Source organism: Phycodurus eques, chromosome 11, assembly GCF_024500275.1.
Source record: "Phycodurus eques isolate BA_2022a chromosome 11, UOR_Pequ_1.1, whole genome shotgun sequence".
Taxonomy (NCBI): domain Eukaryota; kingdom Metazoa; phylum Chordata; class Actinopteri; order Syngnathiformes; family Syngnathidae; genus Phycodurus; species Phycodurus eques.
In genome coordinates this window covers 8565338-8585012 of record NC_084535.1, presented here as the reverse complement: position 1 = coordinate 8585012, position 19675 = coordinate 8565338, and the positions used below count along the sequence as shown (strand labels likewise).

Genomic DNA, 19675 nt, shown 5'->3' with positions numbered 1-19675 from the left:
ATGATTGATTTTTAATTATTCATCATAACTAACCAGACACCAGTGCACTGTAAATACAGTCAACTGACAATACATTAGGTACATCAACACAATCGAGTTGAATTCTGCTCATTCACCTCTTCAACACTATATCTTTGATTTTATCACGGCTGTTTGGTGTCTGTGGTGCAATGACGCATTGAAATGGTACAAATAAATGTCTGGACACATGGCCTGACTGAGGATTGTTCAATAAAATCGCTGACATTTCAGCACATCTGCGCCACAAAAGAACTTAATAAGGAACGCTGTAAACAAGTAATTAAAAGAGAGGGGTACATTGATGGCACCTTGTAAAGAACAGTAAAGTATATGAGGGGAGGAAGAGGAGGCAGGCAGATAATAAAGATGGCGAATGAGAGGAAACGGAGCGAGGAAAGAGCAGGAGTGAAAAGTATAAAGTGTGTTTGGGAGACATGGGAGGAAATGCACAGTAAATGGGAGTGAGGGCGTAATGCATAAAAAATGGATCACAAATGAGGGAGGGGGGGGATGAAGAGGAAGGGGGGGCTGGCTGATGAAAGGATGGAAAAGATGCGAAAAAAAGGAGAAAGGTTTCGATTCCGCATATAAAAAAACTTAAAACACATCTCGGAGCTGAAACACTCGACCTCCACCAAGGTCAGAAGATTGCATTGCAAGTGCATTAAGCCTTCTGTTCATTGAAGGTGTTTTTATCTACCCGTTTTCTATAACGCTTGCCTCATTAGGGTCATGGGTGTACTGCAGTCTATCTCTGTTGAATACTTGGTAAACCATGCAGTGGCGGTTTCTGGCACTCGCATTATGTGCGGCCGCACATGGTGGCATTGGGGTGGAAACGCGCACTAAAATAAAAGAAAATGCTCCGTAAAATTGAATCAGAAACATGAAGATTTCAAAAAAAAATAATGTAATGAGGTTCCCTCAAGTCTTTTTTATTTATTTGTGCAATGCAAGATTTGCATTTAGTTTCCTTAATTTTAATTATATTTTGATGTTGCCACAATCTTATGTGTTTATAATACAATATACATTTTTAAAAAATTATAAGAACCCTCCTTTGTGTTTTTCATCAGTGTGTGTTGGTGGGGCGCCAAAGGGGGTCTCACACAGGGTGCCATTAAAGCTTGGCATCATGGACTAGTTGTCAGTCAATCGCAGGGCAAATATACACAACATAAATAAATAAATAAATACATTCACAGTTGCACCTATGGAACATTTTGGGTCACGGCTGAGCTGGAGTCTATCCCAGTTGAATTCTTGGAAAGAGAAATGGGGTACACCCTGCACTGGTCGCCAGTCGATCGCACGGCACATGGACTAGACAATATATTCCCACTCACATTTACATCTGTGGACTGTTCAGAGTCTTCAATGAACCGAACATGCATGTTTTTGGAATGTCAAAATGGCACATCGGAAGGCTGGATTTTAATCCTGAACCTCAGAACTGTGGGAAAGATTCGCTAACCACGACGCCACCATGCAAAGTTTCACAACTGAATTGATTTTAGCTCTATAGCACACACAACAACATATCTCAACAGAGTGGTATGAGTTCAACTTCTTGGTCATGATTGCACATTCACTTTTTGAAAATATGAAGCAGAATCAAGCACAATAAAAACACTTTCATTTTATTTGTTGCTCACACCTACAACTGGTTTTATCATAGCCTGGGGCAAGGGATTCTGCTGCACCACACAGAAATGAAAGGACAGGGATAAAATACCAAATAAATAAAAAAATACTATTACAGATTGTTGTTGTTGTTATTATTTATTTAAATGCAATGGTTTCACATAGGTAGGCGGCACGGTGGACGACTGGTTCGACCCCGCCTGTGTGGAGTTTGCATGTTCTCCCCGTGCCTGCGTGGGTTTTCTCCAGGCACTCCGGTTTCCTCCCACATCCCAAAAACATGCATGGTAGGTTAATTGAAGACTCTAAATTGCCCGTAGGTGTGAATGTGAGTGTGAATGGTTGTTTGTTTGTATATGCCCTGCGATTGGCTGGCAACCAGTTCTGGGTGGACCCCGCCTCCTGCCCAATGATGGCTGGGATAGGCTCCAGCACTCCCGCGACCCTTGTGAGGATAAGCGGCGCAGAAAATGGATGGATGGATGGATGGTTTCACATAGGTTTTCACCAAATTGCTTGGGGTGGATTTCAAATTGACTGTATAGTAAATATACTGTATGTACATCAAATTAGGCCTGAGGAAAAATTGCAATTATTAAATCTGAATGGAGTGTAGACCGCAGCCAAGGTTGAAAGGTATTTCTGTTTGTCCGGTTACTTACATAAAATGGCTAGACTGTTCCATTTTTTACTCTGGGGTGGTGGGTGAATTACAAGTGAAGGTTTGTGGATTGCCGTCTTTGGATTTGTTTGTATAGCCATATGCTGGCTAGCAGGCTTCTTTCTGGTCTATGGAAAATGACATTTGGAATTGACTGATGAGACTAACCATTTCTATTCGGGAGCGGGGGTGAAAAGATGGCGAAAAGGAGGAAGTAAATTTAGTTAGGAAAAGGGGAAAATTCAGACAGGCCATGTTTATTTGTTTGTTAGTTCGTAGGTTACTTTCTAGTTCACAGAAAGCGTTTTACAGCCAATAGCTAAGGATAGGTTACACAGAAAACAAAAAACTCTGACCTTTGCTTGAAAGTGGCTCTGGATCTTTGCCCACCCAAGCTGCCAAGTAATGGGCTGAGAAACTTGGTGTCGGGAGCAGTATAATGTAAATTAGGTGAATTGTGACAGCACAATTTGCAAAATTCAGAACGGCTCGCTCGCAGACACATTTTTAGAAACAGGCAGATAAGAAAATATTTACTCGGTTGTTTAATTTCACAGAGATTTAACAATTTCTATAAAAGCCATTAAAACCTTATTTTAATGTAATGTGAAGAGTCCAAACACAAATCTTCTATTTTTTTTGTGAATTAAATAAAACATGTTTTTAATTATTTCTGGTTCCAGATTAATGCTAATATTTTTTTTGTTATTTAAGGTGTTCTAAGTTAATATATTGTATATTATGCAATTCAGAGGCTAATTTTGCAAAACTCCAACTTTGATTGAAGAAGCCTACCAAAGAGGTTTTTGAAGTACTTCATTGCAAAAACAGACGAGTCTAAAATTGTCACACAAAACTATTTTTTTTTAAAAATCACTCTGAAATGGTATGCACAGTAAATATGTATGGCCTGGTGATTGGCTTATGTAAATACGCATGGGCTGGTGATTGGTTTATGTAACTACGTATGGGATGGTGATTGGCTTACGTAAATATGTATGGGTTGGTTAATGGCTAACGTATAATGTATGGGCTGGTGATTGGCTTATGTAAATACATATGGCTGGTGATTGGCTTCATTGCAGATGATGCTCGCTGGAGTAAAATGCCTATGGCATTTGTCGGTTTCTCAAATAAAACCTTTATTTCCAACACGTTTTACACAGTTGTTTGGTTTGGCTGGGTTAGGAAATGCAACATCTAACAATGCCGTGATAGGCAGTCAACTAGTGGGCATGGCTGTATTTTTTATTTTTATTTGTAAATGGGGGTTGTAGGCTTTTGCGGTTGAACTCTTCACCCCCAAACAGAGTGGACTTGTAGTGAACTCTAGTTTACATTTGATAATTCTCATGAATTTGCTAATGATGAGTGACGGTCCACCAGTTTCAGACACTTTAGTCCCATTGGTAGCTTCTTTATGCAAGAAATAAACATGTAATGTCGAGGCCACCCCTGAGGCCTACACACACACCTCCTCCTCCTTATCACCTCTTATTCTTTATGTCTTCACCCTCCTCCTCTTCTTCATCTTTGCTAATAGATTCCCACCCCCTTCACTCTCCTCCAAAGGGGGACAGCAGTAGATTGCTTCACCCTAATCCCGCTTTGGCTTCCCTGTCACACGCTTCCAAACGAGCCGTTCACTCTTCTTGTCACACCTCGCTTGGACGGAAGACGACGGACATGATGCATGTGCCACCCACCGGCCACCCTCTCTAACCTTGCCGCCAACCCTCCTCCCGCCCCCTTGTCCCCTTTGGGTGCTGATGTGATGTGTGATACACATATTCGCACATACACGCACAGTGACAGCATAGGAGCAGATGGGCATCTGCTCATGTTAAAAATAAAAATGTAACCCCCCCCCCACTCCCATTTTTGTGTCAATCTACAAAAGTGAGAGTAAAAGAGACCCCTTGAAAGTTATATTTAATAGGACGCCCCACACAAACCCTCACTTCCCCTGCATTATATATAGCATGTAAGCGCCCATCAATAATAAATGAAAAGACTGCTTTTGCTGCAATTATGACAAGTGAGATTTAACATCTCCGCCCCGCAGATAGACAACTGTATGTATGTCCATTAATTATTGAATGGACACACAAGAGGGGGGATGCAGTGGTGGAAAAAGGGGGTGATCAAAGAAAATATTCATGCCAGTGGTGAAAAGGGAGAGGAAGTGTTTCCATCACTTCCTGCTTCAATGTGAAGAAAAGTTAACTTGGAGGCCTTTTTATGGTGGGGGGTACATTGCAGACCCACCCGCAATAGGTGAGAATCTGGGATATAGTGAGACCATATAATTTAAAGCGACATGGATGCATGTAGTCCGCCTGGTCAGATTTCAGATTGAGCGTACTCTGTTATTAAATTACATAACAATTATAATTACAAAAAATATATATAACCAAGGTGTGGCAAAAGTTCATAAGTGTAAAACAAAAATCACCCCTACAGTTTTCTACACATTATGTTCATGTGTTTACTGTTCTCTCCGTGTTCAATAAGGCTGAAAAATGCATCAGCGATTGTGGCTCTCCTTTCCCACATGCGAGGGAATTACAGCATCCTGTAAAAATATAACATAAAGCGAGGGAACGGTACTTGAAATACATGGAAAACAGACCAAATTTGGTCACATAAGCAAATGCTCCAGATGGACCCTGAACGCCTCACAGGGGAAATTGTTCTTTCTACTTGTCAATTAGCAAAGAAAGACAAAAGGGTAATAATGAATATATATGATGAGATAAAATTGAAAACAATTGTTGCAATAATAACATGCCAAGTCCCTGAACGCCTCACAATGAGGTAGTAGTAGTTGTAGCAGTAGTAGTAGTAAAAAGTAGTAAGTTTACTGCGTGGTTTACAGCTAATATACACCTAAATTGAATTTCCCATTGTGGGATTATATTTACTTTTGACTGAATAAAAACATAATACTAAAATTCAAGTTAACATCAAATCCATCTGACTTCAAGGAGACAATATGGCAAAGAAAGAGGATTATGATACATAGTAAACTGACCAAATAGAAGTGATAGACATTTGACCATTACAAGAACGTTTTTTATTTTAATTAGCTATAACAGTTTATAATTATCTTTATAAAATCATTTATTTCAAGTGCAATTAATTGTTGTAGTTTATAGTTCTCTATATTTCAGATTTTTTTTCAGTAGTTGTTTAGTAAGATGGACATTTTATCTCTCATGTTAAAATATAATTAGATAATTTTTCAAAATTTCAAAACCTTTTGATTAAGTATTATGTGTTTTTTTGCCGAGTTGTTTCGTTTTTTTCTCTAAATTGATGCATCATTATAACACCTTTATAAATATAGTATGCAGTATATATTTTCATAAAATGTAATTTTTAAATATATTTATGTATGTAAATTTTTTACATACAGTATTTTATTTCATTTTTCCAATATTAGGCATTCAGGGTCCATTTTAAACAACCGTTTGGTTACCAAATATGCACTACAAAGGGTAATATACACATTCCATATCACATATCCTTTGCATGCGCATATTAATTTCTCCAAGGTTAATCACCATCCAGGCATCAAACGCACTCCCTCCTCATATCTCCCGCTGCCAGACTGCCGACTTTCACAACTTCTCAATTCAAAGTCGGCCAGCCAATAGCGAGCCATCCAGAGTTGAAGACTTTGAAGGGGAGTCCAGCCACAGCGCAAAGGGCCCTCCATTAAAAGGAGAGCAGTTGTGGACACATTTATTCATAGCTCATAGATTCTAGAAAATTCCACTTGAAAGCTACAGACGGAGAGGGAAGGGACGACAGGCAATATTCCCTAAGGCTGTTTATGGGGGTCCCATTCAGAGTGACCTCAATAGGCCTGTGCTGGAGTATCTGCTCAATGAGGATCCATCATAAGAGAGCAGAGGGGCGGGGGGAGGGGTCCTCACACAATGTGTCAGGACTTGTATGTTCCTGATGATATTGATTCAAGAGAGAACGACACTCACCTTTTGTGTGGAGAGCCGCCGATCTGAAGGACCCCCCCCCCGAAAGCCGCACTTCACATATAGGCATAGGACATTAAGCTACCAATACGGCCGCTGCCCCGTATAGAAGACCTCCTAGCACTCACTCTGATGTCTGAAGCATTTCCTCCTCATCACTCTGCACAATGACACAAATAGAAATTATTGTCCATTACCGCAAAGTGTTCTAGTAACAAAATGTAATAGCAAATCATAGTAAAAGTTAAACATATCACACATTTATCTCCAAAAAATGATACATTTTGCCAGCATTTCAAAGGAGTACAAAGTACATTTTGTAAAATTAAACATTATTGGATTAAACGCTTTTAAATTGCTTACAAAAAAGCTTTTCAAAGCAATCTAAACATATGAAAACCATCTACTAATTGCATTTTGTACTAAATCCCACATAAAGTGCATCAGCGACTGATTTGTTCCACTCGAGTGGCAGTTTTTCTGAACCTTGCATGTCACTCAAATTTGAATTTGCAACACAAAACAAAAAAAATCAACCACGTGACGGCTCGTAACTGGAGAAACCCGTATGTCGGGGCACCTATAAGTCAGGGTACTACTTTACTACCACATTATTTTAGAGAAAAACTTCTTGACCATGTTTTCCTTGATATTTTAGTTCTGCAGGTTGCTGAATACATTTGGAGTAATAGGTAGGTTTATTATTTTTAGATATTAGGACGAGTGGCATTTCTGCAGATGTTTATTTATTTGGTAATTGGTCCTTTTTTTTTCTCAAAAGCCACCTCTGCTTGGTAAATGTCCCCAAAATGGACATCTTATTGTTTCAAATTAGTTTTTAAAGCCACACACTCACACACAACACATTTGCATACAATCCATGAAATGTCTGATGGGGTTTTCTTTGTATTTAAACATGTTCAATTAGAGGCAGCCGGAGCGCCTCGATCAAGCGCGGCGATAACGGGCCCAAAGTCATTGTCACCTCTAAAAACACGTCAGCATGCAGCCCGCCTCCTACAGATGTTATCGGGAGAATTAACTTTTTTTATAATGCCGCTTTGCACATCAAATAGGGCCTCCACATTCTCATTCTCTTCTCCTGCATGCATCTGGTGACCTCATCATCAACACACGAGCCAATACAAATTGCAAGTGTTCACCACCGCAGGAGGTAAAGACAAGAGGGAAGAGGACAAGAAGGGACCAACTTGGATGACATTGACACAGCTGCTTAACTGGAGCGACCTCCCCCACTATGTACACTATGTAAAACTCAAATCAAACCACGATTAAATACCTCCAATCGAGACCATTATAATAAAAAAAAAAAGCTTGTTCTTTTTCTGCAAAGCTATTTATTCTTAACAGGCAGACAAGAGCTTTACGCATTTCTATTCCTTAAAAATCTTAAAAATAACTTATTGAGATTTTATTACTGTTGATGAGTAAGTTTACCTTAAAATGAGAATAGGTGTAAATAGTATAAATACACTAGTTTGAAGATATTCATGGTGTTTTTGAGGGTAGCTGTTGTTTACGGTGGACCCCCATTTATCACGGGGGATACATTCCAGACCCACCCGCAATGGGTGAAAATCCGGTAATATCGAAAGATCATGTTTAAAAAAAATGTTTTAAATTGTTTTACCACTACCACAAGTTTTAGCACGCTTTAAACTTATCAAAACACAATTTTAAACAAATTTGAGATGCATTTGAACACTCCCTCCAAAAATGTCAAGCATAAAATGTATTAAAAAATACTGTAGTACTGTATCATCTTTGCACATGGGTATGCCTTTAAGAAGCCGGGCCTGGTGGGGTGGCATGTGAACCGGGGTTTCAGGCTATAGTGGCCGCTTTAGAGCGCCTCGTTGTCGTGGCAGGGAAAAGCCCCATGACAACTCACTGGGATATATTTTAGCCACTGGAGTCTTTCAGCGGATATACTGTATTTTTGCAGCTCAAACATATAGTTATGTGTCAAGTCAAGATTATTTTAATCACAAAATAGTCTCAAAGGGCTTTACAGGCCCACAGTTGACAAAGTGTAGTGCCGACATAAGAAAGATGCTAGACGAGGTGGCATCCCCTTTTCAGCTCACAGCGGTGGTATTTGATTGACAGTTGAGCGTGGCATAGTTTAACACGGCTACAGCCTTCGAGAGCTGAGAGAAATTTGTAAGACATTTCTTCTTTTTTTTTTAAAGGAATCTTTCAAAGTCTAATTTTCTTGTTGCATTGGCATATAATTTTGCTTAAATTAAGTAAAATATTCCTAATGGTATTACTTTTTTGTTGTTTTGTCCCAGTGTTTGTAGTGTGTCTCCACCTCCCCTGAGGAGTTGTCTCCAAGAGCCTGTATGAAGAAGAAACAACAACCTGCTGGTTGCTCCTCCTCTTCCCTCCACTCGCCTCCTCCTCCTCCATCACTCCTCCTCCTCCTCCTCCTTCTCCTCTTCCATCCCTCACTTGATGCTATCCCAGTGGCGGAGGAGAGCCTGCACGACAGAGGAGACGGTAAGAAAAGATGCTTTACAACTTCTTCGGGGGATGTTTTGCATGCGTGCATGTTGAATCGCTCATTGAAAGTCACACTGAGAGAGAGAACGCCGCCGGGTGTTAAACATCAAGTCGCACGCCAGCCGTCACCTTGTCAACCGTCCTCTCCGCCTCAATGGAAAGACAAGTACCACCATGCAACTTAATCCCTCCCTACATACAAATAACAGAAAGGCAGATGGTCCTGGAAGCGAATACGATGTGTGAATGGATACCACACGGCTCTCCAACCTGTCCCTTTGGCTTCCTTCTGAGCAACAAACCAAGTGACTAAGAAGAAGAGGAATAAACAGCATGGAGTTATGGAAAAGGAGGGGAGAAATATATATTTAAATCTAAACAGCTAGCGGGGCCATCAAAAGTGGTGTGCTGCAGTGTTTTAAGTGGACGCCGTGTGTATTTATAGAGGCCGCTGGTTAAGTTCACTAAGCTCCCTCTCTTCCACTCGCTCTCTCATTTTTGCCTTATGAAAATTCATCTGCCAAGCAGCTAAATGCATATTTCATCAGTGGGTGCACGAGCACACACACACACACACAAAATCAGTATGAAAGTCAATCAGCTTGTCCTTAAAACGTCAACCGACTTGACTGTTTTTTTTCTGATTCCCACCATCTCCCCCCTAACTTTCCTTCCCCTCTAATTACTCCAGAAACCAACAACATCCCTCCAGTTCCTTTCCTTTCACCATGCAAGAGTAATGAGCCACCGCTGCCTCTTTTTGTGCGACTTTGTAGCTCGAGTTTGGAATCCTAGAGCGTCCCGCAAGACTCAGATGTGTGTGTCTGTGTGTGTGTGTGTGTGTGTGTGTGCGTGTGTCTGTGTGTTTCTGCAGCCACCTTCGTGGTTCTTCCCGCCGCGATTGTCATCTGATCTGCGGGGGCACAGCGCTAACATCTTGTTAGAGAAAAAGGCGCTCGTGTCGTTTTGCGGAGACGCCGTTGTTTTAAACAAACGTGGGCCTCTCCGGGGACACAAAAAGTACACGCAGACCTGTAATCATCTAGTCTGTAAGCGAAGTACACTGAGGATCTTTGCACCTGCACAGCACAGAAATACATCTATAGAGTAGAACAGAAATGGGTTTTAGAGTCATACACTGATGCCGCAAGACCCACACCAGTTTGAAAAACTCATTCACACAAGCGCAAAATTCTAAGAGGCTTTTGTGTTCCACCCTGGAAGGATACACCGGAGTCATAGGGTATGCACATGACAACAATCCATCCATCCATTTCCGATTGTGCTGCGTTTGTGTGTGAGCTGGAGCCTATCCAAGTTGAATTTTGGCTAGAGAAGCGGGGCACGCTCTGGACAAGTTACTTAATTACAGGGCACAAATACAGTAGACAAACATTCACACAAGCATTCACACTCACATTAAAAACTATGGACAATTTAGTCTTCAATGAAAAAATGAACAATGAAGTGTGTGTTTTTGGAATGTGGGAGGGAGCTGGAGTAGAGTACGCAGGGAAAACCCACGCAAGCACGAGGAGAACATGTAAACTCCACACAGGGAAAACATTTTTCGAGCCCTAAACCTCAATTTGTGTACTGCACACAAAGGGGTTCCTCCTTCTTTCCCTTTTGTCTTCAACAGGTTTTTCTCTACTTGGTCAGTGGTAGACTTGAGTCTTCCAACCTTCGAGTCCCAGTTAAGTTTTCACCACCATATTGGTCTACCAAATATCTTGATTCTCAAGCCTCGGTATTATGTTGGCCAAGTGTTTTGAGGATTGACCGTCTCTCCATCAGCATGAAAAAATTACCACTTCAACTCCACAGGGCGGCACGGTGGGCGACTGGTTAGAGCATCTGCCTCACAGTTCTGTGGACCGGGGTTCAATCCCCGGCCCCGCCTGTGTGGAGTTTGCATGTTCTCCCCATGCTTACGTGGGTTTTTTCCGGCAAATCCGGTTTCCTGCCACTTCCCAAAAAGATGCGTGGTAGATTAATTGACAACTCTAAATTGCCCGTAGGTGTGAATGTGAGCGTGAATGGTTGTTTGTTTGTTTGTATGTGCCCAGCCATTGGCTGGCAACCAGTTCAGGGTTTACCCCGCCTCCTGCCCGATGATAGCTGGGAATAACGTGTGCCACTGAGTTTATGCTTAATAAACAGTTAATTTTCCCGTGTGTGTTAATTGGGGACTAACACACAACAAATCGGAGTGAGGCGCTGATGTTTTATACAACCCCAATTCCAATGAAGTTGGGACGTTGTGTTAAACATAAATAAAAACAGAATACAATGATTTGCAAATCATGTTCAACCTATATTTAATTGAATACACTACAAAGACAAGATATTTAATGTTCAAACTGATGAACTTTATTGTTTTTAGAAAATAATCATTAACTTAGAATTTTATGGCTGCAACACGTTCAAAAAAAGCTGGGACAGGTGGCAAAAAGGACTGAGAAAGTTGAGGAATGCTCATCAAACACCTGTTTGGAACATCCCACAGGTGAACAGGCTAATTGGGAACAGGTGGGTGCCATGATTGGGTATAAAAGGAGCTTCCCTGAATTGCTCAGTCATTCACAAGCAAAGATGGGGCGAAGTTCACCTCTTTGTGAACAAGTGCGTGAAAAAATAGTCGAACAGTTTAAGGACAATGTTCCTCAACATACAATTGTAAGGAATTTAGGGATTTCATCATCTACGGTCCATAATATCATCAAAAGGTTCAGAGAATCTGGAAAAAAATCACTGCATGTAAGCGGCAAGGCCAAAAACCAACATTGAATACCCGTGACCTTCGATCCCTCAGGCGGTACTGCATCAAAAACTGACATTGATGTGTAAAGGATATCATCACATGGGCTCAGCTCAGTAACACTTCAGAAAACCAATGTCAGTAAATACAGTTCGGCGCTACATCCTTAAATGCAACTTGAAACTCTACTATGCAAAGAAAAAGCGATTTATCAACAACACCCAGAAACGCCGCCGGCTTCTCTGGACTCGAGCTCATCTAAGATAGACTGATGCAAAGTAGAAAAGTGTTCTATGATCGGAATAGTCGACATTTCAAATTGTTTTTGGAAATTGTGGACGTCGTGTCCTCCGGGCCAAAGAGGAAAAGAACCATCCGGACTGGTATTGATGCAAAGTTCAAAAGCCAGCATCTGTGATGGTATAGGGCTGTGTTAGTGCCAATGGCATGGGTAACTTACACATCTGTGAAGGCACCATTAATGCTGAAAAGTACATACAGGTTTGGAGAAACATATGCTGCCATCCAAGCAACGTCTTGGACGCCCCTGCTTATTTCAGCAAGACAATGCCAACCCACATTCTGCACGTGTTACAACAGCGTGGCTTCGTAGTAAAAGAGTGCGGGTATTAGACTGGCCTGCCTGCAGTCCAGACCTGTCTCAAGCGTAAAATACGACAACGGAGACCCCGGACTGTTGAACAGCTGAAGCTCTACATCAAGCAAGAATGGGAAAGAATTCCACCTACAAAGCTTCAACAATTAGTGTCGTCAGTTCCCAAACGTTTATTGAATGTTGTTAAAAGAAAAGGTGATGTAACACAGTGGTAAACATGACCCTGTCCAAGCTTTTTTGGAACGTGTTGCAGCCATAAAATTCTAAGTTAATGATTATTTGCTAAAAACAATCAAGTTTATCAGTTTGAACATTAAATATCTTGTCTTTGTAGTGTAGTCAATTTAATATATGTTGAACATGATTTGCAAATCATTGTATTCTGTTTTTATTTATGTTTAACACAACGTCCCAACTTCATTGGAATTGGGGTTGTATGACATGGCCACCGTCGAGCAAGCTGTATAGCTTGTTAGCTCGCTAGCTCGTTAGGTAGCGGGCTGGCCAACGTAATAAACGGTTAACTTTCCCATGTGTGTTAACAACTCGGAGGGAGGGAGTGACGTTTTAAACGATGTCGCCGCAGTAGAGTAAAATGTTTAGCTCCTTTCTTCTCTAGCTCATTAGCTCGTGGGCTAGTGGACATAAACGTTTAACTCTCCCTTAAGTGTCTCTGTTGTGTGCTACACACTGCACATGGAGCAATATCCGCAAGGTGTTCCACGAGCCCACTAGCACCTAAAGACACAGCTGTTCAACTCGCCGTCGGGTTACTGTGTGAGCACCACCACACCACAACAATTACAACCTATCGAGTCTAGAAAAACTACCGTGTCCATTTGATTTATTTATTATTATTATATTATTTTATGTAGTAATAATCATGACAGGCCTAACCTAATCCATTGAAAAGTCACTTTTTAAAGTACTATACAGTATGTACAAGTGACAAGTGACTAAGTGGTCTAAACCAAACCCAGACTGATTGATTAACAGGCGTGTCCCAAGGTTTTTGTCCATTTAGTGTAGCTTTAAAGCATGTGACATTGTAAAACACACTTGACACCAATGTGGTGCACACACATACGGACTTGTACACGCACACACAAACATCCAATGATAGACTAAGTGCTGATGTCATGTGATGGATGACCTTTCCTTTTGTGTGTTTCCAGAACCAAGGGGCAATCACAGACGCGGTGGCTGAGCAAAGCGAAGAAACGGGAAAGATGGCACTGGCATCGCTATTCCAGTGTCTCGGCACATTTCTGGTTATGTTCTGGAGCGTGTCGTGGTCCCCGGTCCATTCGGCCTCTGCACCTGAGAACGAGGTGACCCTCCGGCCCAACGCGTGGTTATCGGAAGGGAAGATCACCACCATGACGCTCCCTAAAGGACGCACTCGCAGGTAGAGCAACGAGAATTATTGCATTGTCTTGTTGTTACTACCATCCATGTCTCAATCCAACTTTTGTCCACAGGCTGTACTTCACACTGAGGAAGGCCCCGGCCATGTCGGTTACTGTCAGCCCGTGTGACTCCCCCATCGAGTGGAGCCTGTCTGCTCGCACCCTGAAGGACAAACCTCTCAAGAGTCAGCAGTGTGAGTGGACCATCTGACCTCCAACCTTAAAGCAACATGCATCCATCCATCCATTTTCTATACAGCTTATATTCATTAGGGTCGTGGGTGAGTTGGCGCTTATCTCAGTTGTCACCTTAAAATAACAGTTTTAAAATCATGTTAACAGTACTTTGGTTTGTCATAAGGAAAATACTTTCTGTTGTTGCCCTGGTGACCCTGGATCACCTACTATAATTGTTTTGTTAGCATTAGCATTGATGTTAACGGCACTCTTTATTGTTTGCCAGGACAGCTCTTGTGTTGTGTTACTATTAGCATTGTTGCTAAGTGTACTGTTACGAGTTGGGTGCTGTGTTTTGGCTTCTCTAATATTGGTGGACCAGCCAAGACACGTATTGTGTTGTGTTAGCATTGGCGCTGCTAAGGGTACTGCTTCGTGTTACGTATGTTTTGGTGCACACTAAAATTACCAGACAATATTGATGTCATAGACAAGTTATGTTATAATGTGGATTAACTTTATCAACATAAATGGATGTTCAGCACTGTCGGTTTATATGGTGGCTTAAAGTCAGTGGAATTTCACAGCTGGAGGGGGAGACTGGAAGCAAAAACCCTATTGTTATTGACTTCCGCTACAAAGATGTCTCAATATGAGATCCTGAGAGTACCCTGGATCTAATCACCATGTCTCAACAATGGATAATTGACTGTTTCTGCTATAAGTTGAAGAACTTCTATCCCAGGCTTCCTACGCACATTCACAAGTCAGCCTAACAAGATTCTCCACATGGTAAAATAACAAAAATGACATCATAAAATAACACATGAATCATTCAGATTCTGTTGGCAGGTCCCCCATTGCCAGTGTAAATTATTCACTTTGATTCTGTAAGGTTTGTAGAGAGATTTCTCGGAGTTTTCCCCCCCATTTATCAGTGACATAATTCAACTGAGGTTTGCACACTTTGAAATGAATTGACATTTTTTTTTAGCGTTTGTTCAATTATTTGCTGTTGTGTTTCCTCTTTATAAAAACTGGATTTATATTCAATATTCATCCGATATCTGTCTGTAAATATAGGTCAGAAACAACTAGAAAGATTTTGGTATTTTTTCCAACTCCATCATAGTTTGATGAAACCAAGCAACCAGTAAATGTGTCAATACAGTGAAACGGTGTTTTCCAAACCTCTCAGTGGTTGTGCGTTGCACAAAAATAGGCTACAGTTTAACTTGTAAGTTAGTTTTTGGTATCTGTTTGAATATGTAAACATGCTGGAATATGCAACACAAATTATTTTTCTACCATTCATCATTTTGCTCTTTATGTGGCGCTCAGTGAAACAGTTTTTCAATCTTAGCTATATTTTTCTTCATTCATTGGGAGAAATCATACGGTTCAACATGTATGTGACATGCTTTCTTCATACTACCCCAAGGATCAAGAATTATAGGACACTTTACACACCCCATGTTTTCTGTCTCACAAAAACTAACCAATTTTTAGGAGTGGCTTTTTTTCATTCATAGAGCCTGTGCACCAAGCCCCATACACTGGCGAGTACAGATTTTGTTACTTATGGAGGCAGCACTTCATACCCTATACTGTGTGTATGTGGTGAATGGACACATCCCCAAATGTGTTGTATTATGTGTTAATGTTTAAACAAGTTTCCATAATATTATCTCGTTAAGTAACAAAAATAACCATATTTGTCTACTAAATTTAATTCATGTGCTACTCTATATTGAATACCATTCTTTTTTCCCAAAGGGAGTTCCAAAAAGAGCATGCCCGAGATGTGGTGGAGGGGTCCTGGGAATGAGGAGAAAATACACACTTTTTCTGGCAGTGCAGTGGACAACTACAGCAGTCCGGCATACCCCCGTGCATCCATCTACATCCTGAGGCTGCACTCAAAGCAACAAAGCAGCAGAGCTACAGTGTACCTCCACCAAGGTCCGGGGCCCTCGGGTGCCTTCCCTCTGATTCCGGCTGACCCCAGAGTACACACGTTGGGTGTGGGGATGACGAGCGTCACTCTCAGCTGGGCTCCCAGCGCCTCGCTGGCCAGTCCCGCTCAAGACAAATATGACTATTGTGTCCTGGTCAACTCTGAACGCAACTTTCACAGTCTTTGCGCGGCCCAAAAGAATGCCAGGGAGGAGAGAGATAAATCCCGAGAGAAGACAGAGAAGAAGAGGAGGGTGACAGCATGGCCCATCCTAAAGGAGTGGTGGTGGGAGCAGTGGGAAGTGGACTTGGAGAAACAGACTCCAACTTCCAATGGAGATCTCCAGTGTGTCTGCGAGGGAACTGAGAGCGTCTGCACTGTGTCCGAGCTCCTACCTGACACACAGTACTACTTTGACGTCTTCGTGAGGGACCGACTGAATGGGACCAGCATGGCCTACGAGGGGACCGCTGCCTGGACCCACGGCGAGGCCGGGCCGTCCATCACCACGTTAAGGGAGGGTGAGCTGAGGTGGGTCACCTTCTACGACGGAGGCCCCAGATCAGAGAAGTTCTTCAGCTTCCGTCCCCACGGCTCGCAGCAGAACGGCCTCCTCACCGCACAGAACTGCGGTGGAGGCAGCAAAGTCCAGATCACCGTCTCGAGTAAAGGTCGTGTTCTGACCACCGAGGCTGTGGGGAAGGACATGGTGCAGATTTGGCTCCACGGAAGCCAGGTCTATCTCATCCACTTGGAGAGGGAAGGAACCGCTATGAGCAAGAGCTCCACCACTGCTTTACCTGGGGTTCTGAAGACTTCGGTCAAAATGCAGACCTCGTCCGCCTACCACCGAAAGGGCGTCCCATCCCTTCCGTCTACCTTGCAAGTGAAATCCTTCAACCGCTTACGTGGGTGCGACAGCGTCACCCTAGCTTGGATGGGCACAGAGGAAAGGAGCCTCTACTGTGTCTACCGGCGAAAGCTGAGGAGCCGACATGGCGAGGACGCCCTCGATGCATCCTGCCTGGGACCGGAATCCCGCTCAGATACCGAGAGGGTTCTCTGCAAGTATTTCCAGGAGCTGAACCCGAGGCGGGCCGTCACCACGGCTGTGATTGGGAGCCTGGAGGCCGGGACCACTTATGTGTTTGATGTCTATTTAATGAGACGCTGGGGGATCCCTGTCAAGTATGCCAGCAAGATAGTCAAGACCAGGAAGGAGTGTTGAGATGCCGCCCCCTGCAGGAGGGTTGTGGACTAAACTGTAAAGACTGACCATGAGAATGAAGCCATTTGACTGTCATTGGAAATAAGGAAGTATTTATTACCTTCTGGAGGAGCAATGGTTTGACTGGCCGCTTGTCTTCTTTTGAGGATGCGAAATGAATCCGCACACCAGCAAACATTCATAATAATCATATTCAGTACTTACAAAAGAATGCTCACATCTCTTCTCATCGTCCATCATGATAATGATGTGGGAGGGGTCCAAGTGCTCGTTTTGTGCGTGAGTACAAAGAACAGATGAGGTTTGCGTTTTCAGAATACACACGCACAAACAACAGAGACCGTGTGCCAAACGTGCAACAGAAACAGATGGGGCAATAATTGGATGACATCTGAGAGATGTGTGTGGGGGGCCGGGGGAGCAGCAGGGGACTGGGGGGATTTGTACTGTATATTTCCGGTGCTGCGTATTGTATAGGCGCAGTTGGAGTGCAATCTACAGATGCTAAGTTCAAAGTCAAAAATATGTATCTTTGTGTTGTGTTTTTCGCATGAAGCAGTGAAGAAAAAAAAAAGAAAAAAATTGTGACTATAGCCTCATTGTCTTTGATGTATTCTTGTGCTGCTTCAAATGCACCAATAAATACTGAGGTACCTCTACGTGCTTGACTATAAATCACAATAGAACTTTTCACCATAACAACTCATACCTCCAAGCGACAAAAGCCTGAGCGTTCTCCAAAGCACCACTAAAAAAATAATTTGACATAGCCAGACTGATTGACAAGAAAATGGCTTGAATGATGACTTTAGTCTTCTGTACCGCTTTAGCGTGAATGTGCAAAGTGTCAGCTAAAAACGAGGTAAGAACTGTACCTCATATAACATCTTCTTTCTTACAGTTCTTCCAATGGAGACACAATGCCAACTGTAATTTACATTTCAACAGGTAAATTGATTCACAAATAGACGTGGTGGACATTCAGACCTAGGCAACATGATTATTGAGGGACTGACTCATTACTTCACTGTTCTGTTGCTTACAGTATTGGCACTGTAATGCTGTTTTGACGGTGAAATCGATTGAATGCATTCGCACTGCTCAAACTAGCGCCAAGGTTAGCTAACAGGCTGGGCATGATGTTTTGCTAAATTATTATATGGAAGGACATTTTTAAAAATAATACTAAATCTTTTGGGGTATATCTGGGGCTGAAACTCCAAACAAAAGTTTTTGTCATTGTAGCACAGTGGTAGTCAACCACTTGCTACCACCCAAAAGTATCCTGATGCATTTTGTTTACAAACATGAAATGGTCTATTAGAATTAGATTTGATGGAATTGATTTGAAACCTATGCTAAGACAGTGTATTATTAAGACATATATAATAATTGCTTTTCCTATCAGCAATACCCAGATACCATGGAACTATGCCCCCAAGTGGCTGTGAGCAGGATAGAAAACGTCACATTATTGTGCGATGCCAGGTAAGTACCATGATCTTTCAAGCAATATCATGACATACAGTTGCAGCCTCATTAGTTTTCTGTCTATGATCTCACTTCACTAGTATTGGGGCGGCTGTGGCGCAGTAGGTAGAGCATGTCGTCCAGTGACCGATGGGTCACTGGTTTGAATCCCTGCTTTGACTGTCTGCGTGTCGAAGCGTCCTTGGGCAAGACACTGAACCCTAATTTGCCTGGAAGCGCCCTGCATGGCAGCAGTCGCCCATGGGCAGTGTGATGGTCGAGATTAAGCGCTATATAAGTGCAGTCTGTTGACCATTTAGTATGTTTTGACGGAAAAGGCCCAGTAACTTGGAATCAATACGTTTTGGTGATGGTGAAAAATAATAAGGAGCCACACATTTTGTTTTGTTTGAATCCACTTTGAAATGAACAACCTGCTGAGGTTATAGAGCTGGTCCACTATTCCACAGCCAGGACCAAAACCACACTGCTTCTCATGAATCTGAGATTGACTGCCAGACCAAACCCCCTCTCTAGCACCCCCAAGAAGATCTTACCAGGGTGGCTGAGGAGTGTGATACCCTTGCAGTTGGAATACACCCTTTGCTCGCTGCCACGGAAAGTAACCAAAAACAGTGAATAAGGAGCCTCACGATGCAAACAAACTCACACTAATGGTGGTGAATGCATAGCGACGAATAAAGGAGACATTTGTGTGGACTGGACTTTTGTGGAGATTTGTTTTTGCTGGAAAAGATACATTATTCTCAGGAGTTTCTGCAGCACGAATGCAACACATGTAATGCACCATCGTTGTTGTTAATGGTGGCAGTCTTAACGCATGGTCACGTGATAACTGGCGCAACCGTGTTATTGTTTCAGGAAAACGTGTATGTGTCGTACACACGGAAACGGGAGGGTAGTGTTTTGAGATTTATGCACTCTGGGAGCTGTTTTTTAAAAAATTATCAGATTCGGCTTCCCAAAACGGCGGCTCCGTGTGGATGAAATGCAGAAACGATTAAAATAATAATAATAATAAAAAAATACTTTTCAGATACACTGAAATGTATCCATGCGGACGGGGTCTCATTCACACTCACAATGAGTGAAAAACCCAACACACTGCCTGTAGGCTACTGAAGTCAGGCTAATATACCACTTTGATTCTATTTTATAAAAACGACATGCTATGTTGAGTAATTGT

General features: G+C 42.2%; 1 protein-coding gene across 2 annotated transcripts; it reads left to right on the top strand.

Annotated features, from left to right (window-relative positions):
• Positions 1-8761: 8761 nt before the first annotated feature.
• Positions 8762-17367, top strand: ndnfl (neuron-derived neurotrophic factor, like). Of its 2 annotated transcripts, none has more exons than XM_061690500.1 (4): positions 8762-8847; positions 13403-13635; positions 13709-13830; positions 15590-17367. In XM_061690500.1, exons 1-4 carry the CDS (start codon positions 8803-8805, stop codon positions 16996-16998), a joined length of 1809 nt encoding a protein of 602 aa, XP_061546484.1. In that variant the 5' UTR covers positions 8762-8802; the 3' UTR covers positions 16999-17367. The 2 variants fall into 2 exon arrangements, with proteins under 2 accessions (XP_061546484.1, XP_061546485.1); XM_061690501.1 differs by lacking the exon at positions 8762-8847 and adding an exon at positions 9833-9899.
• The last annotated feature ends 2308 nt before the right edge of the window (positions 17368-19675 follow it).

Coding starts and splice junctions, on each gene's coding strand:
- ndnfl (XM_061690500.1), top strand. CDS start 8,803: ATGCTATCCCAGTGGCGGAGGAGAGCCTGCACGACAGAGGAGACG. Junction 13,636..13,708: donor CCTAAAGGACGCACTCGCAG/GTAGAGCAACGA, acceptor TTTTGTCCACAG/GCTGTACTTCACACTGAGGA. Junction 13,831..15,589: donor ACCTCTCAAGAGTCAGCAGT/GTGAGTGGACCA, acceptor TTTTTCCCAAAG/GGAGTTCCAAAAAGAGCATG.